A 22,622-nucleotide genomic window follows, 5' to 3' on the forward strand; every position below is an offset into this window, starting at 1 on the left:
CAAGATTACCAGTTGGGACTCTGGCATAACCGTGGGTTGTAGCTTCTAGTAGTTTGTAGAAGGTGTTGGTGGGAAGGTGGCCAAAGGGACATGTCACCTCAGGGGTTGATGTGTGCTGGAAATGGCTTCCTGCAGGGTGGCCTCTGAGATCACTGCTGACACAAATCCTCTCCTGGGACTGGGAAAGGATTCACTTCACCTGTAACCCCTGTCCCACAGCATCTGTTCCTCTTTAAGCCTTGCTGTGCTGCTCCTTCCTCCAGGCAATCTGGTGTTCCTGGGCTCCCTGAATGACCAAGTGCTGGAGGAGGAGACAGCTCATTTTGTGGGGGTGCTCATCCACATGCTCTCCTACTGCCAGAAGTACGTGTCCCAGAAGAAATCCAACCTCACCCACTGGCACCCTGTGCTGGGCTGGTTCTCACAGACTGTGGATTATGGGTGAGTGGGAAGGACCTCACTAGGAGAGATGATGAAGCCTCTCCTTTTATTTTTTAATTTTTTTTATGTGTTGCAAAGTGTTTTATGTTTTGAGATAAACAGTGAGAATAATTTCTCAGATATTCCAGATTCTAGCTGCACAATAAACTGTGGCAGTCCTGCACAGACTATTCCGTGGGCGGGTGCATATTCCAGTTTGGATTATGAGCTAAATGGATCGGTGTCACTGCCTGGTCTTTTATTCCAAGCTGCCTTCCAACCTGTCCCCCTGCTCTGTCTTCCAGGCTGAACGAGTCCATGCCCCTGCTGACCAAGCAGCTGCAGCACCTCTGGGGGGTCCACATGATCCGGATCCTCTTCAATGATGTGCTCAGCAAGAAACTGCTGGAAAATCAGGAGATAGCTCAGCTGCCAGCACAGCCAATCTCCCCTCAGAACAGCCTTCCTATGAAAAGTCAGTTCTGGAGGATTTTGGATTTTTTTTTTTTGTCTATATGTGTGTGTTTATGTGGATCTCTCTCCCAAACTCACAGGGCTTTGACTTTTCCACTTCTGCCAAAAGCATTGAATAATTACTTGCAGTAGCTGCTGCTGCTTAGGTGGGGATGTGATGCCTCCTATTTGTAATTCCTCCTTGGAATGCTTCTGTGACCTGGGGCAAGTCTCTTTCTTTGGTGCTAGAAAAATATTTGCTTAATTTAGCAGTTTCTTTTCATCGTTTTCTCAAGTAGCTGAAGTGCTTTTGGCAAAACTTAAGACTTCCAAGGGAAGATGAGAGCTCAGCTTCCCACGTGGAAAACAAGGTGAAGCTGGATCCTGCACCTGTGAGGTGTGGTGGTCCTGCAGAAAAGGATTTGGGATAAGATAACTGCAAATCCAATATTTTCTAGCTGTTGCCCATAACACTGGATCCTGTGGTCATTATTTGCTGCAGTCAGGACCATCATGAGTGGTTTGGGTTGGAAGTGCACTTACGGCTCATTCTTTTCACCTTGTCCTGTAGAGCATGTATAGAACTGTGGGATGGTTTGAGTTGGAAGGGATTTGGGGCCATGGGCAGGGACACCTCCCACTGTCCCAGGCTGCTCCATGCCCTGTCCAGCCTGGTCTTGGACACTTCAGGGATCCAGGGGCAGCCACAGCTTCTCTGAACACCCTATTCCTGGGCCTTCCCACCCTCACAGGGAAGGATTCCTTCCCAAAATCCCATCTAAGCCTGCCCTCTGGCATTCCTCCTGTGTTTCTGCCCCCAGACCTGTTCAAGAGAGCTTTCCAGAAGTCAGCCTCAGTCCGGAACATCCTGAAGCCGGTGGGAGGGAAGCGCGTGGACTCTGCCGAGGTGCAGAAGGTTTGCAGCATCTGTGTCCTGTACCAAACCACCCTGACCACCCTCACCCAGATCCGCCTGCAGATCCTCACAGGTCAGGCCACCTCCCTGCTGCTCAAATCCTTTCCAGTGGAGAGAAAAAAAAGAGATTTTCTTATTTCTGTTGATTTGTTGGGAGTTTTTTTCACTGCCAGCAGGTTATTGACTGGCTGGGGAAGGCTTGTTCCATCCTGAATCATCCATGGGATCAATAACATTCAGCACCACTTGATCAAGCACAAACTCTCAAGAATACAAATTAAAGCAAGTTTCTCTCTCATGAAACCTTGCTTACTCCCTCTCAGTCTTCAGCCTGAGTCAGGGTTTTTGGGAAGCCTGGCAATATTAATCTTGCTGTGGTGGAAACACTGAATGCTTTCATACTTGAGAACAAGTTGCCTGTCTTGGGAAGGGGTAGAGGAGATCAGCACTGTTTCGGTCTTGTGGGCAGAGCAGAGAGTGAGTCTAGAGCTTTGGGTACTTTGTGGTGACCATGGGTGCAGCCCTGTTGTGTTCTCATCCCTAAGGTGGATGTGGGATCACAGAAATTCATTATTTTCTAAAGTTGCCAAAGAATTACAGGGAAGAGGTTCAAGATGTGCAAACAAAACCTCATTAAAAGTTCAGGGATATTTTTTTTGTGCTTTCCTGGTGATTGTCCATCTCGTGTTAATGCAGACAGGCCTGGGAGCCAAATGGGATGCTGATGTTCCTCTTCTGCTTTGCAAAAGGCTCTTTCAGCTTCAAGTCTCACCTCTCTGAGCTTTCACAAGCAGCAGAATGAGCTTTACCGGGTGCACTTTATGTTTTCATAGGTCTCACTTACCTGGATGATCTGCTGCCCAAATTGTGGGCTTTCATCTGTGAGCTGGGACCACAGGGGGGGTTAAAACTCTTTTTGGAGTGTTTGAACAACGACACAGAGGAATCCAAGAGGCTGCTGGCCATGTTGATGCTCTTCTGTGACTGCTCCCGTCACCTCATCACGTAGGTAGCTCATGGATGGGAATTCCTGGATTTGTGGCATGCAGCTGTTGCGTTCCTTCAGGTTCTAGAGAAACACTTAAGGTTTTATGTCTTTTCATTATGATAAGTAGGCAGGGTAAAGCAGCAAGCTTTTGGGATTGAGTCCTGAGAAATAAAAAGCTTCAAAAGGACTTTTCTCCCTCAGCCGTGTGCTGCTTGCAGCTGGTGACAAAACTGAGCAGGAGGGAGAAAAGAAACAACACAAAAGATGGGAAAGGGGGTGGAAAATTGCCCTTGCTGCTCATCAGAGACAGTTCTCTTCTCTTGAATGAGGCAAAAAATTTCTTTGGAATGGAAAAGGTCCTTTTAAGCCTGAAACACTGACTTTGCTTGTACCTCAGCCTCTCATACCATCTTCTGTCAGGATCTGCTATCAGTCAAAATCCATAAATAAGGTTTGGTTGTTTATGACTTTTAGATCCTCATGGGTGTCAGTTGTCATAGAAATAAGAGCTGCTGCTAAAGGATAATGTACCTTTATGAAAATTTCAACAGGGAATTAAATTTACACTTGTGCATTTGCATTTGTTTGCTCTGACAGGATTCTGGATGACATCGAGGTCTACGAAGAGCAGATTTCATTCAAACTGGAAGAGCTGGTGACCATCTCCTCTTTCCTGAATTCCTTCGTGTTTAAGATGATCTGGGATGGAATTGTAGGTGAGTGCTTTTAGTAGATTGAGTTGATGTTACTGTTAGAACCACAAATGGCATTAATTTTGGAATTTGAAGCTTCTGCTAATTATTCCTTGGCACAAAAAGCACTTCAATGTGGGAATATGTCCCAGTCTTTTGATGTCCAGATGCCACGATCATACTTTGTGCCAAATCCAGAGCACTTCCCTATTTCCAGTAAGGATTTGTGTAACAGACATGATGGGCATGTTAGTTTTTGGCAGAGATGAGGTTTAGCAAGGCTGGGCCAGGTGTTGGACAAGAGCAGGGCAGTGCTGTGACCAGGCAAAGCAGCTTGCTTGGGTCTCTGTAGAATCTGCTGTGGATCTCTCTGCTGGTATAATTTGGGTACAGCTCAGCTCTCTGGTAATTAGCTGACGTAGTCCAGTTCTGATGTGAAATGAGATGGCTTTGATTAGCTCTGTTTAAAGAAGAGACCATCTCTCTTCCCAGAGGCACAAATTCCTTCCCTCCGGAGGCCGTGCAGGTCAGGAAAACACCCCAGTGCTGTTACTGTGGGGAGGATAATCAAGGTGTGGCTCCTGCTGGTGCCAAGGGTGCCTGGACTTTGCTGCCTTGTTCCTTTTGTGCAGAGAATGCCCGAGGGGAGACCCTGGAGCTGTTCCATTCTGTCCATGGCTGGCTCATGGTGCTGTACGAGCGGGATTGTCGGCGGCGCTTCGCTCCCGAGGATCACTGGCTGCGCAAGTGAGTGGCCGGGGGCAGGGGTCCTGGGCAGCTCCAGGCTTGTCCCACTGCTCCACATCCTCTGGGGAGCCTGATTTGGGATTCCTTATTGACATTCTGCCTGTGGGATCGAGGTGGGAACTGCTGCCTGCGGTTGCAGTTAAGGATGCCCCTCGTGTTGTGCTTTTCTCATGTTGTGGTGGGAGGTTTAGGTGGTGCTTTGAAAACTGACTCAGCACCCAAGAGTTTGGGTGTCCCTGGTCTCTTTTACCTTCCTAGTGTGTACACTGAGCACTTCAGTCATCTTTGGAATCACTGCCTGTTCCCTCTCTCTCCCACACCTGGGTATTTCTCAGGGATCTCTGAATCTCTGCCTTTCTTTTGTCAAGGGACCTCAAACCCAGCGTGCTCTTCCAGGAGCTGGACAAGGACAAGAAACGAGCCCAGCTGCTCCTGCAGTACATCCCACATGTCATTCCCCACAAGAACGTGAGTGGGATGGGGGTAGAGGGTGGAAGCTGGGAATCAATGGCCTGGGTGTCCATTGGGGTGGGAGAGACACGTGTCTGGAACATTTTGTGACATGGAGCTTCTTTTGAAATGCCAGCCGAATAAAAGTCTTCTGCTTCATCCTCACCTTCCCCAATAGATTTCCTCTAAATGTCTTGATTTCTGTCACTGAGAGAGGATTGATCTGTGTCCTCACCCCTTCCTAGTGCATTTCCTTCAAATGTCTTGATCTCTGTGTTGAGTTAGAACTGATCTGTGTGTGCAGCTGCACCCACAGGGTGACAGTGGCACCACTGGGTATAGCTGGCATCAGGACAACCAGCAGCACTTCTGTGTGTCAGGAGCCTCCCAAATCCCTGCTGCCCTGCAGGATGAGGATCCTCATGGATTGTCCATTTGTTTTCTTTTTGCAGAGGGTGCTGCTTTTCCGGAACATGGTCACGAAGGAGAAGGAGAAGCTGGGGCTGGTGGAGACGAGCTCGGCGTCCCCTCACGTCACCCACATCACCATCCGCCGCTCCCGCATGCTCGAGGTGAGGGACACGAGCCAGCCCACAGGGCAGCAACCTGGCCTGACAAAAACAGGGCAGGGGGGTGTGTTTTACCTTCTCTGTGGCTGCTGAGGGACCCACTCCCAGAACTGACATTCCAGGAGAATGCTGGATCCTCATTCAGCTCAGGCTGCTGCAATCCTGGAATTTTGACTTGGAAAATGCTGGTTTTTTGAGCTCAAGACTCAATGACAAATGGAGATTTCTGTGGTGGGCCTGTGTCCTGTCTCTGCTGCATCTCTGGGTGGGTGTTTGATGTGTCTCTCTCTGGGATTGTCCTCTGGATTTTCTGCTCTGTGTAGGATGGATATGAGCAGCTCAGGCAGCTTTCCCAGAACGCCATGAAGGGAGTGATCAGGGTGAAGTTTGTCAATGACCTGGGGGTCGATGAGGCTGGTATTGATCAGGATGGGGTCTTCAAAGAGTTCCTGGAAGAGATCATTAAAAAGGTGTTTGACCCTGCGCTGAACCTGTTCAAGGTAGGACACGGGTGCCACCTGAGGTGACCTGGTGCAGGCAAAGCCATTCTGGCTCACTGGGCTCTTATCTCTTTGTGCAGACCACCAGTGGTGATGAGAGGCTCTATCCATCCCCAACATCCTACATCCATGAGAACTACCTGCAGCTGTTCGAGTTTGTGGGGAAGATGCTTGGGAAGGCTGTGTATGAGGTAAGCCAGAAGCACCAGGTTGGGATCTTATCAGTGATGGTGACTTTGAGGGCACCTGTCCTGCTTGGGGGGGGTTGTTACTGAAGAGTGGAATTTTGAAAAATGGCTTGGATAAAGATCCTCTTAATGGAACAGGCTGGAATTTCTTCAGGCATGTATTAAAAATAATCATGGAGGTAAAGCCTTGTCATGCCTTGATTGTTCCTCGTGGTGCTGGGACACCAGCCTGGTTTTTTGGTGTTCCACCTTACAAACATCTATTTGTGGATACCTCAAAGGGACATAAGGCAAAAAGGAGGATGAAATGATAGAATTATTTGGGTTGATTGGACTTTCTAGTCCAATCCCCTTCCCATGTGCAGGGACACCTTCCACCATCCCAGGTTGCTCCAAGCCCTGTCCAGCCTGGCCTTGGACACTTCCAGGGATCCAGGGGCAGCCACAGCTTCTCTGGGCAACCTGAGCCAGGGCCTCACTTCCCTCACAAGGAAGGATTTTTCCATGTCTCTCACTAAGTTTCCCCTCTTTCAGTTCAAACCATGTAATGCAGTTCTTTTAAAGAACACGTGGAGTTCCCCAGGTGCCTTTTTGCACCTGCCTTACTAATTGATGGGTTTAAAGAGGATGTGAGGTTTGTAGCTGATTTTGGTGCCTTGCAAAGGGCTCTTTGCACTTGTTCCACATCACAAGATCTGCCTTGCAGGTAGCCAAAGATGCCACAACCACAAGTGTGTGGCAGGACCTCACCTGTGCATTCTTCTTGTCCACAGGGAATAGTTGTGGATGTACCATTTGCTTCCTTCTTTTTGAGTCAGCTCCTTGGGCACCACCACAGTGTCTTCTACAGCTCCGTGGATGAACTGCCCTCCTTGGACTCAGAGTTCTATAAAAATCTCACTTCAATTAAGGTTGGAGCAATAATTTTTCTGTCATTCACCTCCCTGATTGCTGCCTGTTGTTAGAAACTGGGAGTGACTGGTGGTTCTGTTGCTGCACCCTGACCTTTTTTTTCCCATTTTTTCCTTCTTCCCTGTTGTTCTCCAGCGTTATGATGGTGATATCAGTGACCTGGGCTTGACACTGTCCTATGATGAAGATGTGATGGGTCAGGTAGGTTTTTATTCAGTGATTTGTTGGACCTTACCTCTGCTTTGTCCTCTCAGCTTGTCTGAACTCAGCCTTGGGATTCAGTATTTACCTGTGGGCAGAGAACAGCTTTTTCCACAAGAAGAGGTTCCCCTCTGACCCTTAATTCTTCTACTTCCAGGATTGAAAAGTGTTTAATGCTTCCCCTGCATAACTGATGTTCCCCTCTTAAGAGAAGAGTCTGTGAATAGGGAGAAATTCCTTTTCTTCCCACATAGATGTTTCTGTCAGGGAAACTCCCAAGTGTGTCAGGAGGTCTCTTGGCCTAAAGAATGAAAAGCTGTTTGGCACTCCCTTAAGAAGACTTGGTTGCACTTGAGCCCTGTGAAGCTGTGTGTGCAGAACTGGAAAATCAGGAGAGATAAGATAAAAATGCTTTTTGCTGGCAGTGTTGTGCTGCAGATTCCATGGGGAGCCATGGAGGACACCTGCTGCTGCCTCAGGATTGCTGAGGTTTCAGCTTGGAGGGTTCTTCCATGTGAAAAATGAAGGTAGGAGCAGGATATGGAGCCCAGCAATGAGACACTGAAGGCTGTGGTTCACTGAGGTTAAAAATAACCCAGGCACTCCTGTTTCCCCAGTGCTTTGGTCGTGCTGAAGGAGCCAGGTGGGGTCACCCTGACTGAACTCTGTGTCCCTGTAGCCACATCCATGTCACAGCTGAGCTCATTCCCTGTGCTGGGCTTCAGTCTGACCTTGGAATTCACCTGGAGCTGAGGCACAGAGGCCTCTGTAAAGTGGGAATGAGGTTGTGCTGCCTCAGCTTGGGCAAAGAGGAGTGGTGACTCTGCAGGCAGCACCTGGAGGGTCCTGCACTGGCCCTGAGCTGGAGGAGATCACTGGGAGATCCCCCCTGGCTCTCTGCCTTCCTGCCTGGAGTGCCCAGCTGGAGGGACAGAGCTCCAGGAGCTCCTGCATGAGACCTGTGCCTCAGCCAGCTTTGGGTTGTGCTGTCAGGCTGAGCTCTCCGAGCTTGCTCAGCCTCTGGATTCTGGGATTGTGACAGTCCCCCAGGGCTCTTGGAATTGATTTGTGTGTGGTTCAGCAGTGATGGATCAGACTGCAGAGGAAGCTTCCTTGGAGAAGGGCTGGCTCCACTGGTGGGAGAGCTGCAGTTCCTACTGTTCAATTACTCTGTTAATAGTTAAGTGAAACTGGTTCGAGGCAGAAGCAGGATTATTACTTAAATTTTAAATCCTGCTGTTTTATTGTAAAAATAAATGTTTTATGGGGAGGTAACAGCTTAGCATGGCATTTCCTTCCATTGTGGTTCCAGGCAGTAATTAGCAATCCAATCATTTCTTCCCTCAGCTGGTTTGCCATGAACTTGTTCCTGGAGGGAAGACCATTCCCGTTACCAATGAAAATAAGTAAGTACAGCAATTAGATTTTTAAGGTCACCACTGCACAATACTTTATTCTGGTTCCTTGGGCTTGCATCTGGAATGAATTGAGATAGATTGGAGGAGAAGGAGCACATAAATATCTTAATAGAATTTGCTGGTTACAGTTCATCGGCAGAAATTGTATTAAATTTGATTTGCAAAATAAAAATTGACAATTTACTTCTTGAAACAGCACTTCTGAGGTCAAAGGCACCCAGTCAGGGAGATTTTGCAGGATTTAATGATGGTGATGGATACAGACAGATGGATTCAAAGCAATTCAGGCACACAGTCGTGAACACAGAGGGCACAGATGCTCAAAGACACCTTGGAGCAGACAGATCTCCTCAGAATGATAACATGTGGCAGTTGTATAAAGCACCGTGTTCCGAGCAGACAGTGCTGAATTCAAATGTACTCGACAGTCGTTCTTTAGAGCCAGGAAATCAGAGGAGACACCGAGCCCCGGGGCTGTTTTCACAGATAACCGGCTTTTAGATCGTTATCAGAAATGTCAACTCCGGAGCCTGCAAACCAACCCCACCTTTTTGTTCCTTTTTTTTTTTTATTTCCTTCTCTATCCCCTTCAGTGCTCATAAAAGCAGAATGAAATATCTATTAAGCAAATGTGTGTTTGAACTGGTGATCTGGGGGTTGTTATCTTTTTCCTGACAAATGGAAGCTGGATCCCACCTGGATCTGTGCTTTGCAGCCTGATGTTTCCAGGCTTTTCTCTTCTCCTGCTCTGGCCGGGGAGTTTGCATTTGAAAGGATCTTCCTCTGGCTTGTCACAAGTCAGCTCAGGGGAAAAACGTTGAAAGTCCTGGATGCTGCTCTAGTAATTTACAGCAGAAATTTGAAGCTTTTGCACCCAAAATTGGGAGTTGGAAGGGAGCAGAAATGTTGGGAATGACAGCAGTCTGGAAACAGCTCTGCCTGGGGATGCTGGGGTGACCTTGCCAAAAACCCAGGCAGTGGAATTGTGGTGGGGTCTGTGTGGGAGCTGCTGAAGAAGAATCAGCAAGTTCAGGTGTTTTGCCTGGAGGTGAGAAGAGGAAGAGCCTCTCTCTAACAAAAAGTTCACCTTTCCCACATCCTGCAGGAAGGTGGGAGTCTGCTTCATGGTTTTGGTGTGGTGTTTCTCCAGCCATGGGGCGGCAGAGCCCAGTGAGCCGTTGGTCAGACCTAGAGGAGTCTGCCTGGAGAGCTGAGCTGTTCAAAGGAGGTGGAGCTGTGTCCAGCCAAGGTTGATCAAAGAGTTATTAAAACCAATTAGTCCCTGAGCTGGGCAGGAGCTCTGAGAAATGAGCAGGCGGGAATGGGGCAGAAAAACATCTTCATCTGCTTAAATAACAAGCAGGGCCTGGAGGGGGAAGTATAACCCTGTCCAGGCTGTCCCAGTCCTTCTGGAGCTGGAGAAACACATCAGGGACAGTTCAGTGGTGGGTGCTGGGTACCCCTGGCAGCTCCATGTCCCCCGTGGCACCTGCCTGTCCCACAGGATCAGCTACATCCACCTGATGGCACATTTCCGGATGCACACCCAGATCAAGAGCCAGACCGCCGCTCTCATCGGCGGCTTCAGGTCCATCATCAAGCCCGAGTGGATCCGCATGTTCTCCGCGCCCGAGCTGCAGCGCCTCATCTCCGGGGACAACGCCGAGATCGACCTCGAGGACCTGAAGTAAGTGACAGCTGGGGCTGCTGGGCATCCCTCATCTGGCCTGGGAGCTGAGCTTTTCCTTTGCACAGCTCCTGGGAGGTGGCAGGACAGTGACTTGGCCACAACTGCTGCTCCTACTTGGAACGTGAGGAGCAGATAGGAAGAGAGCTTTGGAATGTGTTCCTTAAGGCTAATTTGGGATGGGTCCTTTCTTCCATTGGTTCTGGGAGCAGAATTCCTGCCTGCTTTTCCCTTTCCTCTGATCAAGTGCCCAGGAAGTGCTGGGGGCTCAGTGTCAGCAGTGACCCCTGACCTGTGGCAGGTGTTGGACAGGGCTTGGAGCAGCCTGGGCTATTGGAATTTGTCCCTGCCTGTGGGGGGGGATGCAACAAGATGAGCTTTAAGGTCCCTTCCAACCCAAACAATCCCACCTGAGTGATCCTTCCAGCCTCCTGTTGCAGTGGCAGGCCTGTCAGAGCCTTCCTCTCCCCAGGAAACACACGGTGTACTACGGGGGCTTCCATGGCAGTCACCGTGTCATCATCTGGCTCTGGGACATCCTGGCCAACGATTTCAGCCCTGAGGAGAGAGCCATGTTCCTCAAGGTGAGTGAGGAGCCATCCCTGCCCAGCTGGGATCTGGGGTGGTGGGGCCAGGGCTGTTCACCAGTTACCTGGGTGCTCTCTGAAGGGGCACCAGAATTCCTGACACCTGGAAGTGCCCAGCAGAGCTCTGTGGGTGCTGTGGTGTCACCATGAATGGCCCTGCAGAGGTGGCACTCTCCAAAGGCTGTCAGACACACACTGGGGGGTGCTCAGTGCCAGTCCCAGCAGTGCTGGGACTGTGTCTCTGTGTGGCTGTTCTGTTCCCATCATCACCATGTGGCACTTCTCAGTTTGTCACCAGCTGCTCCAGGCCTCCACTTCTGGGCTTTGCCTACCTCAAGCCTCCTTTCTCCATCCGCTGTGTGGAAGTGTCTGATGACCAGGTAGGCATCCTGCTCTCAGGGCTCAGGAATTCCCTGCCCAGCTTCCTCCCCTCCATCTGACCTGGAAACCCTTAACTTGGGAACATGAGGTGTTAGGATTAGATCCCTGTGAGGCTGGTGAGGCCCTGGCACAGGGTGCCCAGGGAAGCTGTGGCTGCCCCATCCCTGGAAGGTCCCAAGCCAGGCTGGATGGGACTTGGAACAACCTGGGATAGTGGGAGGTGTCCCTGCCCATGGCAGGGGGTTGGAACAGGATGAGCTTTAAGGTCCCTACCAACCCAAACCCTTCTAGGATTCTGTACCTAAGAGCAGCCCTACCCCAATGGGATGCTCATGGCTGCACACACCCACAGCAGCTCCAGACTCTTCCTGCCTGGATTCCCTGTGTTCCTCCAGGGTTGTGTTACCTCCCTGTGTCCCACCTGTCTCCCTGCACACCGTGCCCATGTCAGGCACTGAGTTACAAGCAGAGTTCCTTGGAGAGCGGTGGGAAGCTGAGCTTTGGGCTTCAGCTCACTGTTCCCTGTGCCGGGTTTTGTGTTGGCACCTCTGCCCCGTGCCTCTGTGCCAGGAGCACAGAGGGAGGTGACAGCTCTGTGCCCTTGCAGGACACGGGGGACACCCTGGGCAGTGTTTTGCGCGGCTTCTTCACCATCCGCAAGAAGGAGCCGGGCGGGCGCCTCCCGACCTCCTCCACGTGTTTCAACCTCCTCAAGCTCCCCAACTACAGCAAGAAGAGCATCCTGCGGGAGAAGCTGCGCTACGCCATCAGCATGAACACCGGCTTCGAGCTGTCCTAGGCACGGCCTGGACTCGGGATGGGGCTTGGAGCTGCTGCTGGAAGGGGGAGCCCTTCCCACGTGGAGCCCGGAGCAGCTCCGCGGGAGCCGACCGCTCGCTCGAGGCCTGGAGAGGCAGCTGGTGGTGGAGGTTCACAGGGATCCAGGGAAGAGCTGCTGGGCTCAGGGCTGGTTTTTCTTAGGCTGGAGGAGGGGATGGGCCTGACCTTAAGCCCTTCACTTGACACCCACAGAAATCATCCTTAGAAGCAAACCCTGGGGGAGCACGGAAGGAACGCTCCAAGTGCCACTCAGATTAGTGACAATGAGACCCCCAGCAGGCTGGGCAGCTGCTGCCATGGCAGTGCTGCTCTTTCCTTCCCCAGGAGCTGGGCTGGCTGGAAGTGAGTCTGGGGAGCTGCACAAAGGCAGAGGCATGGCAGAGCCCACAAGGAGGTGTCAGCCTTGGAAGTGCCTGGATGGGCAGTGCTCTCTCAGGACAGGAGGATTCCAGGTGTCCCTGCTCCTGCAGGGTCCTGGGTGTTTCTTGGAGAAGGAATCACAGGGAAGCAGCAGCTTCAGCAGGAGCAGATGGACCCTGTGGCTCTTGGGAAGGCTTTGGAATGCCAGAGGTTAAGGGCTGGAGCAGCAGGAGTGGGCTCAGCCAGCTGTGCCTCTGCCAGGCTCCTGCCAGACCCAGGCCTTGGGACAGAAAGAGTCATGTCTCAATTTCTCAGGAGCACTGAAGGTTTAATTTTCCTTGGTTTCCAGAGGACAGGAGCTGGCACACACTCGGGCTCCCCAGCACAGTGCTCAGGTGGGGCAGGTTCCTCTCTGGAACCAGGAGAATGTACCAAATCCTCTGGAAACCTCCACTGGCAAAATCCCTCTGGGATGGAGGTTTCCCTTTGCTTGCAGGCCCTTTCTTAGAGAGTTGTTTGGACCCAGGGCAGGCTCTCTGTGTAGGAGCCACATTTGCTTTGTTGCCAAACTCTTTATTTCTCTCACTTTGTCTCTTTCTGGCCTTATTTCTGTCAGTTGGTGTTTGCCTGGAGCAGGCAGCTTTTGCAGGGGTGACTTGGGCAGGTGTGGATCCTTCCTGCCATTTCTGAGACACCCATAAAGTGTCTCTGCAGCTTCCCATCTTTGAGCTGCTGCAAGCCCTGCCCTGGCCCAGGCTGGAGAGAGGAGAGACTGGGCTGCTTCTGGGCTGTCCTGGCCCTGCTGGGATTCTGGCACAGAGCAGAGCCATGGCATTGCCCTCTTGGGGACAGGGTTAAAAGCCAGTCACCTTCTCCCCTTCACCTCACTGGTGAAACAAGCTCCTGCACAGGCTGCTGGCTTCTGCCCAGGGTTTTCTCTCCCTCCTTCCCTCCCTGTGGCACTGAGGATCCTCATTCCCCTCCCTGGCCGTATCCCACCTCTCCTGCTGTCCTGCCTGGTCCGTCCCATGGGATTCCTGTGCCCAGGTGAGCTCAGCAGAGCACAGGTCTCCACACCCTGGGCTCTGGGAGAGCCCCCTTAACCACAAGATTTCACAGTATTTCCAAGGGGTCGGAAAACCCTCGGCACCGAGCAGCGAGATGGCCTTGGCTTCATCCTCCTCCTGTCGTGCTTCAGATGGATTTCAGAGAAATAACCCTTTTTTTAGAACCAATGCCTGGAAATGCATCTGGAAAGCAGTGTCAGGATCCTTCTTCTCTGTCAAATCAGTGAGATTAAACAGGAGTGATGGGAAGTGTTGGTGCAGACAGGAATGTCTGCATCCAGAGGGTTCAGGACACTGGGCTGTGAGTCACAGAAATTAAAGATGATAGTAAATTTCTTTTCTTTTTGTTTTAATACATAGAGCATTTTGGCATTAACCAGTTGGTGACTGTGTAGTTGGGAGGTTTAGGCACTGCCTTGGACCTCTCAGAGTTTAAATATCACCCAAAATCTCCTTTTTCTAGAAGTGCAGCATGTCTGACTAGAGCACAATGAGCATTCAGTGAAATGAGTTGTTGAACACTGAGATCAAATCCTTGCTCCCCTTTTCCCTTTGTTCCTCAGGAGTACAATTCTTAGAAAAAAATCTTACTGCAGACTTAGCTTGGTCCCTCCAAACCTGGAGATGTTGCACTACAGACACTGCTCCTGTGCTGGAGCTGGTGTGGAAAATGTGATAAATGTCTGGGAAATTCCCAGTGGCTGCAGGGAAGGATTCCTGTGTCCCAGGGAGGCTGTGTCAGTCCCTGCCTGCTCTGTGAATTCTGCCCAGGGATGGTTTTGCCACGGGAGATTCACGAGGATCTTTTCTATCCAAGAGTTGCTGCTGTGGAGACCTTGGTTCCATCCCTGTGTGTCTGACCTGCAGAGAAAATAAAGCTGGGATGAGTTCAGATGGTTGGGTGTCTCCTGGTCCTTTCCTAGGGCAGGGAATGTGCTGGTGAGATACTCCTGGCAGAGCAGAGCAGGGGATTGGGGCCCTGGCACCTCTCAGAGAGCACCGGCCTTTATTCCAAGGGTGAGGAGGCTCTGGCACAGGGTGCCCAGAGCAGCTGTGGCTGCCCCTGGATCCCTGGAAGTGTCCAAGGCCAGGCTGGACAGAGCTTGGAAGCAACCTGGGATAGTGGAAGGTGTCCCTGCCCATGGCAGGGGTGGAATGAGATGAGCTTTGAGGTTCCTTCCAACCTAAACCAGTGTGGGATTCTGTGAGTCTGCCAGGCTGCTCCCATGGGAATTCCTGTTGCCAGGCTGGTTTCTGGTGCCCCTGAGAGCTGGGTGCTCCAGATGGGGGGATACAAGGCCTGCTGAGCCCAAAGGGACCTGGCAGCATTGTTTGAAGCAGGATTTGCTCATGTTAGAACATGCTTGCAGAAGCTCTGCCTGGTCCTGCAGAGTGCTGGGACTTTGGTCCTTCCCGAGGGTGTTGGTGTTCCTCGGATGCAGGGGCAGGTGCTGGGATCAGCAGTGCTCAGGGCACATCTGGGAATGGTGACTGGAACCACTGGTGGAGAGGGAAACAGGCTGGAAATCCAAGTGGGATCCCCCAGTGCAGGAGTGGGGGCAGCCCCGAGGAGCAGCTGCTGGAGCTGACATGGGCTTTGATGTTAATAACAATATTATAGTATTGTGTGTTTCTGCCTGGGCCTGATGCTGGAAGCTCCTTGGAGGAGTGAGAGCTGTGCCTGCTGCTCCAGCTTCCCTCTGACTCCAGCTTTGGAGCCCTTCACTGCCCCTCCATCCCTGCCTGGAGCCCTCCTGCCCCCCTGGCCATTCCCAGCGCTCTCTGGCTCTGCCGGGAGCGGGAGCACGGTGGGAGCGAGGGAGAGGCTCCCAGTCAGTGTGCAAGTGCCATTGTTTTGACACAGAGGCATCTGGCACTGTCAGGAACGGCAGAAAGCAAGCCCAGAGCAGCTGCTGCCAAGGCAGAGCTGGCAGCAGCCAGGCCTGCACAGCCCCTGCTTCCCTGGCATCGGCCGGGATCTGGGCACGCATCGCTCAGGGCCACCGAGGTGAGATGTGGGACCATAAAACTGAGCACTGTGGGGTGAAGAGCTGGGGGGGAATCCCTGGAGGATGGGAGAGATCCCTGGAGGATGGGAGAGATCCCTGGAGCCTTGTGCTCGCTCAGTGCTGGCACAGAGCAGAGCTGGGTGTCCCAACACAGGACGTTCAGGAGCAAACAGCAGCTCCTGCTGCCCCTCTCCTGCTCCTACAGGCTGTCCCAAACCCCTGGCTCACACCCAGGCTGGTGTTCCCTCTGTTTGATCCCTTTGTTCTGCACCTGTGCCCCATGCCAGATTCCAGGTTAGGATGGAGAGGAGGCTGTTCTCTGCTTTCCTGATGTCTCTGCAGCTCACTTTTGTGTTTGCTCCCATTTACCAAGAGGTGCAGCAGCTCCTGCAGCAGGTGCTGGACTGGTCACACCACGTGGCACTTGGCACCGTCACCACCTGGGTAAGTGGCACTGAACTGGTGCTCACAAGCTGCTTTTGTGGCTGTTTCTGAGGTCAAGTTCTTCAATCCTGACCCTCTACAGTTTCCCTGGGGTGGTTTGAGCCCTCCCTGTGTTGCTCTGCCTCTCTGTGCCTGCCCTGCCAAGGTGGGGAGGGGGCACTGGGGTGAGGTGGGCACTGGGGTGGGCACTTTGGGCCAGGCTGCAGCACAGGGCGAGCTGAGGGTCCCAGACAGCCCCTTCCTCCACAGACAAGCTCAACCTGCTCCTGTCAGGCACAGAGCTGATGGTTCCTACCCTGGGCTGCTCCAGGGAGGAGAGGGTTTTTCCTTGCCCATTTCCAGGCTGAGAGGGGATTTCAGGAGCTTGTGAGCCCACAGGACTTGCCCTGCTGAGGGACCTGTGATCCTCTCTGCTCCTGCAACTCCAGTGGAGCTGCTGGCTCCCCACTGCCAGGGCTGTGCACCCCAAAACTCACCGGGCTGGGGCTGCAGCACATCCTGTCAAGGTTGGGGCTCTCATCCCTCTCCTCCCTTCTGAGCCCTGGCCCAGGAAATGCTGCCTTGTGTAAATTTACATCTGACTTGGCACAATGGATGTTTGTGTCATCGCTGGCGGAGCAGCAGCCGTTCTGCTGCTCCCACATCGTGGTGGTAATCGAGGTGCTTGAGTTATAGCCCAACTTATTCCATTTTACAGCTCCTACAGCGTTAACAGATGTACAGGCATCTGATCCAATCATGCAGCAAGAGATTTTGGGGCCAGTTCTTCTCGTTTTGACAGTGTGGAAGCTGGGAGCAGCCATACATTTTACAAACAAGAATAAACGACCCTTAGCAACATATGGCTGTGCTGGCAGCTCCGGAGCAATCCCAGATCAGGCACCCTGCGAGGCAGGAATGTTGCTGGGCGCTGGAGCTGGGCAGCCTGGACAAAGCATCTGCCTTCCCCCGTGATATTAATGAGGTGCAGGCACTGGAATCCCTATGCTGTATGGCTGGGAGGGCTGGGAAGAGACAAAGAGCTTGGAAAAACAACTGCCAGCCCAGAGCAAGGGAGGTTTATTTGGATTTAGAGGCTGGGTTTTGTTTTGGTCACTCTGCTGCTGCTGCCTGACTGACCTTGTGGGGTTGGCAGCAGGGCCAGCTCAGCTGCCCAGTGCCTCTGCTCCAGCCTGGAGAGGAGGGTGCACCAGAGCCTGAGGAATCAGAGAATCCCAGGATCATCCAGGTTGGAAAAGCCCTCCAAGACCATCGAGTCCAACCTGTGCTTGATCCACACCTTGTCACCAGCCCAGAGCACTGAGTGACACATGGAACACATTCCTTGGACACCTCCAGGGATGGGGACCCCAAACCTTACTGGGCAGCCCCTTCCAGTCCCTGCCCACCCTTTCAATGAGGAAATTCCTCCTGCTGTCCAACCTGACCCTCCCCTGGCACAGCTTGATGCAGTTTCCTCTCCTCCTGTCCCTGTTCCCTGGCAGCAGAGCCTGACCCCCCCCAACACAGGCTGTCCCCTCCTGCCAGGGAGTTGTACAGAGACAGAAGTTCCCCCCTGAGCCTCCTTTTCCCCAGGTGAGCCCCCCCAGCTCCAGAGCCCATGGCTGTCCTGTGACCTTGGGGACAACTCTCAGAACAGAATGTTCTGGCCCTGGCCCAGCCCTGCTGAGCTGCAGCCTTGTCTCAACTCCCTCCTAAAGTCAAGCCCTGCTTAGTGACACGTGAGGGTCACCCCAGCACCTCGCTCTGCCTCAGCCCTCCAGAAACAACTGCTGTGTGTAGAGAGGGAGGGGGCAGCTGGGAGCACCCCAGTAAATTTCATCTCTCCATCATGTTAAGTGTAGTAGCTTGATTTATTTCTCCTTGCAATCCAAACAATGCCAGCTTTGGTCCCAAAACAGTAGTGAGATTTCTTCCCCCCAGCTGGAAAAAAAAAGGAAAATACTATAAATCCCTCCCCAAGCTGATTTATGGAGCATTCATGAAGAATTTATATTGCAAAGGATTTTATTAAATTAAACTTGAAAAGCCTCTTGATTCCTGAGGTTCAGTCTCAGAGCCAGAGCTCTCGTAAAACAGGATGGAGCAGGCAGAGGGAATGGCTGAGGTGACACTGCAGCTGATGGGACCATCCAAATCCACAGCATTTGTCACCAGGATGTGTTCCAGGCTGAGGCTTGGAAAATTACTCCATGAAAAATGTGCATTAACAAGAGGCATGAAATATCTGCCTCAAACCCAGGTGAGTGATGAGACAGGGGATCTGTTAGTGCTGGGCACTCCTCACTCATTCCTGGGCAATTCTTACTGGCCAAAAAGGGACACAGAGCCAGAGATTCTTTGGAGAACAAGTTTAAGGTTGGTTCTACTCAAATAATTGTACGGGAGAAGGGGCAGGATGGATTTAAAAGCTGCCCCACTAAAAGCAGGACAAGCCCCAGATGGGAATCACCACCTCGCAGCCCACAGCATTCCCAGGGGGAAAAAATTACACCAGCAGGCTTCACATGGGCTCTTCCCAGTTGTATTTCCAAGCTGGAAGCAGCTTTGACATGAGTGCAAAGCTGGAACTGTGTGTGATGTGGGTGTCAGCTCTCTCCAGCCTGCTCTGCTGAGGGCTCTGTGGAGCAACGTTCCAGGGTCAGCAGAGACACCCTGGGAGGAACCCTCGGGGTGCTGCCCCTCTCACCCAGCTCCAGCAGAGCCCTGCTCCTCACCCCAACCCCTTTTCCTGCAGCCTCAGTGCCCTGGGTGCTCCCAAACCCTGGGCTCTGCTCCTCCAGCTGTACCTGCAGCTGGAGGGGCAGCTGGTCCCACCATTCCAAGGGACAGCTCCACATGGAGACAACCCCAGCACACAGACCCGGGGATTTGGCCTTTCCTGCTTCACCCCCTCCATCCTGTGAGCCCCGTTCCTGGCAGAGGATGCACTGGATTGTCAGCACAGAGACATTCCTCACATGCACAAGAGGCAGCCAGAGCCAAGGAATTCTTGGTGCATTCCTGTAAATCTGTACAGCTCAGCTCCAGCCAGAGCTGATGGATTGGAAGGGACTTGGAGCAGCAAAGCACACAGGGCTCAGTGTTAAAATGTGACAGTTTGTGGTCCTTTGGTACAAGGAAATTCACATTTATTATTTCAGAGCTGTGGACACAATTCCCAAACGCCTCCAGCTGCTGCTCCATACGAGCACTGTGACTTCAAAGGAGGAGCTGATTGTTTTCCCTTCATCATCCCTCAGAGTCCTGTCAGAGCCTTCCCACAGCACCTGCTGCTGCCCAGGGAAATGAAGGCATCTCCAAAATGTTATGGAATTCTCCTGCCTCAACTCCCACCTGGGAGAAGCAGTGACTCCAGATCTATCCACAAATGGGATGTGTGGGCCAGGCCCAGGGAACAGAACAGGTGGGTTTGGGTCCCTTCCAACTCAGGATATTCTGTGATTCTGTTCCTCTCAGGATTTATCAACAAGGTCCTGGTTATTTCACATGGAAATCCTTGGCAGCTCCCATTTCCAGTCCAGGCTTGTTCTTTCTCCCTCCCTTGATGGACAAAAACAGTCAACTGGATTTAGTTTTCCATGATCAAGGAAAAAACATTCCAGCTCCCAGCTAGGGCTCAGGTTTTATGTAGATTTTCTCTTCCTTCCCTTCCTTCATTGCAGCATAACGTGCCAGGACAAAGAGATAATCACTGAGCCTGGAAAGCAAGGGAAAAGCAAGAAAACCAGTGATTTTATTCCAGAAGAGAAGCTTGTTGAGAAGCAAAACCCCCCAGTTTTATTCCCAGAACTAAGGGAATGCTTCAGTAGGACAGGGCAATGGTTTGGGATTTTATTTTTTTACCTGTTTAAATACTTGGCCACGTTTGGATCTGCTTCCCCTGCTTGGACTAAAGGGACCACACTGGGAAAAGCAAAGGGAAATGCTGGTGTTTAATTTTCCAGCTCTGAGTGCACAAAATCTAGAGCCTCTTCCCACCCCAAACCTCTCCTGGGGTCCCCAGTTTGACTCCTGCAGAAGTGAAGGGATCTGGGAGGGGTAAATGATGCCAGAAATGTTTGGGTTTGTCTTGAAAGCCCCCTGCTCTGCTCCTCCCAGGATACTCATCCGTGGGAATCACTGAACAGAGATTTACAAGGGCCTGGAGTGACAGGACAGAGGGAATGGATTCCCACTGCCACAGGGCAGGGTTAAATGGGATATTGGGAAGAAATTCTTCCCTGTGAGGGTGGTGAGGCCCTGGCATAGGGTGCCCAGAGAAGCTGTGGATACCTCATCCCTGGAAGTGTCCAAGGCCAGGCTGGATGAGGCTGCAAATCCCAAAAAGTTTAGGCTGGATGACCCAGCTAAGGGGAAGAAAGAAGAAGAAAGAAGAGAACCTGGCTTTGTGCCTCCTGCACTCTTGGAATTGGACTAAACACACAAAAGCTTGGCTTGAGCCCCACACCCAGCCCAGCCCAGCCCTGGTTTGCTGTCACTGGGGTGTCCCCATCCCCTTTCCTCAGGGTGGTCCCAGCACAGCACTCACCACCTCTCAGCCCTGCGGCACACGGCTCGGGAGAAGTGGAGAGCAGCACTGCTCCTGCCTCCAGACTGGAACAGCAAGGGAACACCACTCAGTGTCTGCACCAGCAGGGACAGCCCCTCTCCCCTCCCACACACATGGAACTGATCCCTGTGCCATGGCCAGGCAAGGGAGGGACATCCCAGTGCAGCAGGGTGGGCCAGTGTAACTCCCAGCTCCTTGTCTCTGCTTTTCTCTTGGTGTTTGCCTATGGAAATAGCAGCCTCCCAGGCTGTTTTCCCATGGTAAGCAGTGGAGCAGGGCTACCCCAAGGAAGTGATGGGCACAGGCAGCACCTACGGGCAGGATGAAGGCTCTGAGGGGAGGGAGCTGCTCTGAGTAACTGTCAATCCACTGCTCCAGCTCCAGGACAGGCCTCTCGCTGAACGACGTCCGTTCTACAGAGGGGAAAGAAGAATCGGCTGAAAAAAAGTGACTCAGACAACAAGCTGAACTCTTACAGCAAAAAATGTGGTGATCCCCAACTCAGGGAAGAAATGCTGATGCCTGGCTCCAGATCAGAAGGCTGAAGGATAGCTTTAGTAAAACTATACTATATTACTATTTAAAGAGATACTATGCTATTCTACATACTTACTTATTATTTACCTGTCTAACTAACTCACAAACTCGTGACTCTGCTGAGAGCCCGAGCCACAGCTGGATCATCGAACCCAACCTTCACCAGAATCCAACCCAGCAACCACTTCAGGTGAACAATCTCCACACCACATTCCACATGGGGAAAACCAAGGAGCAGAGATAAAGATTGTTTTCTCTGCTTCTCTCTGTGCTTCTCCTGAGAGACAGAATTATGTCTCTCTGTCCAGGGGATGCGAATGTCACATACTCTGATTTTGCTTTCCTGGATCAGCAAGTCCTAAGAAACCAAATCCATCCCCCAGCATCCCACCACCCACGCCAGGCTGTGCCCAAGCCCTGCCACCCCAGGAAAGGCAGCACTTACTCCGGTGAGCCTCCCTGGCCGAGGAGAGCGGCGTGGCGAGGTTGGAGCCCACATCCTGCAGCATGCACTGCACCTGGACAAAAATCACAGCTGCTGTCGCTCCCAGCCGTGGCTTTTTGCATTGCTGTGCTCAGCAGAGCTGATCAGCCAAACTCACAGGCTGCCCAGGCAGGGCCTGTGTCACTGCTGTGCCCTCGTGGCTGGTTTGTGTCCCAGTTTCAAACCTGGAGCTCTGTTACAACAAAACTCACGTTCACAATGTGGATCTGACTTAGGATAAACCTAGAGATGTACCTGTCTGCCCATAACTAATAATTTGATCTACCAGCTTCCTTCTTGGTTAAAGAAATTTGCCTCTTAGAGAGCAATCAAGGGAGCCTTAAAGATTTATAGATTGAAATACTAAATGTATTGAATTCCTGTGTGTCAGTGGGAGCACGTGGCTAAAATTAAGGAGTCCATGTTTTAATAGCACTGGATGAAGATTGTCCTTAATACTCACTTTATGAAGTTGATCAACAAACGTGTGGCCCTTTTCACTGCTGAACTCACCAGCCAGCCTTGGTTAGAGTGAAAAAAAAAAACAAAGCAGTTAGCTGGGAATGAAGAAATCATAACAAACAAGCTTTTCCATGTGATTTGGATGCTTCCAGCCGGTCCTTACCCGATGGCCGAGCTCAGCTCGTCCGTGGCTCCGAGGGCCTCGAAGATTCGGTCGCCCTTCGGCCGCCGCTCCCCGGTGAAGGTGCTGGAGAATCCTTTGGGAAAGGCGGGAGGCGCTCAGGGCTCGGCTGGGGCGCTCTGCCCGCGGCCCCCGGGGCCCCCCGGGCTCTACCTGAGTCTCCCGTCCTCGTGTAGATCCTCGGGGCCCGCTCGGGAGCGGCGCGCTCGGGGCTGTGGAGGCACAAACCGTGAGGGGACACCGGGGGGGCGGGGGAACACTGCGAGGGGAGGACACACCGTGAGGGACGGAACGACACCGTGAGGGACGGAACGACGCCGAGAGAGGGTCCCGGCCCTCCCACGCTCACCTGCCCGCCCCGCTCCGCCACCGCCGCCCCGGCGGCCCCCGCAGTCCCCGTCCCGCCGCCGCCGCCGCCCGCCGCCACATCCCTCCCGGCCGCCGTCGCCGCCGTCCCGCCCTCAGCCCACGCTGTCACCCCAGCGCCGCACCACCCCGCAACGCCCCCTTCCCATTGGCCGCCCGCAAGTCCCGCCCTCGCAGGGAGCCCGGCTATTGGCTGAGCGCAGGGAGGAGG

The 22,622-nt window shown here is 52.4% G+C and overlaps 2 protein-coding genes across 8 annotated transcripts in view; one reads left to right on the top strand and one right to left on the bottom strand.

Moving 5' to 3' along the window:
- Positions 1–14,268, top strand: part of UBE3B (ubiquitin protein ligase E3B) — a 20,882-nt gene extending 6,614 nt beyond the window's left edge. For 3 of the 4 annotated variants that reach the window (XM_053993658.1, XM_053993657.1, XM_053993656.1), the window contains 17 exons: positions 264–441; positions 726–895; positions 1,695–1,862; positions 2,623–2,794; positions 3,375–3,493; positions 4,102–4,216; positions 4,585–4,684; positions 5,119–5,238; positions 5,559–5,735; positions 5,816–5,926; positions 6,697–6,834; positions 6,971–7,036; positions 8,384–8,442; positions 9,959–10,141; positions 10,614–10,725; positions 11,016–11,108; positions 11,717–14,268. In XM_053993658.1, coding sequence (XP_053849633.1) covers positions 264–441; positions 726–895; positions 1,695–1,862; positions 2,623–2,794; positions 3,375–3,493; positions 4,102–4,216; positions 4,585–4,684; positions 5,119–5,238; positions 5,559–5,735; positions 5,816–5,926; positions 6,697–6,834; positions 6,971–7,036; positions 8,384–8,442; positions 9,959–10,141; positions 10,614–10,725; positions 11,016–11,108; positions 11,717–11,908 — 2,273 coding nt within the window. In that variant the 3' untranslated portion in view covers positions 11,909–14,268. Of the gene's footprint in view, positions 1–263; positions 442–725; positions 896–1,694; positions 1,863–2,622; positions 2,795–3,374; positions 3,494–4,101; positions 4,217–4,584; positions 4,685–5,118; positions 5,239–5,558; positions 5,736–5,815; positions 5,927–6,696; positions 6,835–6,970; positions 7,037–8,383; positions 8,443–8,650; positions 9,074–9,958; positions 10,142–10,613; positions 10,726–11,015; positions 11,109–11,716 lie in introns of those variants that run through there. The other variant, XM_053993659.1, reaches the window with a different exon arrangement.
- A 3,395-nt stretch (positions 14,269–17,663) lies between these two features.
- On the bottom strand, positions 17,664–22,474 carry MMAB (metabolism of cobalamin associated B). Of its 4 annotated transcripts, none has more exons than XM_053994255.1 (10): positions 22,395–22,474; positions 22,199–22,257; positions 22,028–22,121; positions 21,866–21,923; positions 21,521–21,595; positions 21,364–21,436; positions 20,697–20,794; positions 20,361–20,425; positions 19,676–19,735; positions 17,664–19,529 (listed from the first exon to the last, which is right to left on the bottom strand). In XM_053994255.1, the coding sequence occupies exons 1-10, from the start codon at positions 22,472–22,474 to the stop codon at positions 19,442–19,444; spliced, it is 750 nt and encodes a 249-aa protein (XP_053850230.1). In that variant the 3' UTR covers positions 17,664–19,441. The 4 variants fall into 4 exon arrangements, with proteins under 4 accessions (XP_053850230.1, XP_053850232.1, XP_053850234.1 ...); XM_053994258.1 differs by lacking the exon at positions 17,664–19,529 and adding an exon at positions 20,105–20,178; XM_053994257.1 differs by lacking the exon at positions 21,521–21,595.
- Positions 22,475–22,622: the final 148 nt, after the last annotated feature.

Source organism: Vidua macroura, chromosome 18, assembly GCF_024509145.1.
Source record: "Vidua macroura isolate BioBank_ID:100142 chromosome 18, ASM2450914v1, whole genome shotgun sequence".
In the NCBI taxonomy this organism is placed as follows: Eukaryota; Metazoa; Chordata; class Aves; order Passeriformes; family Viduidae; genus Vidua; species Vidua macroura.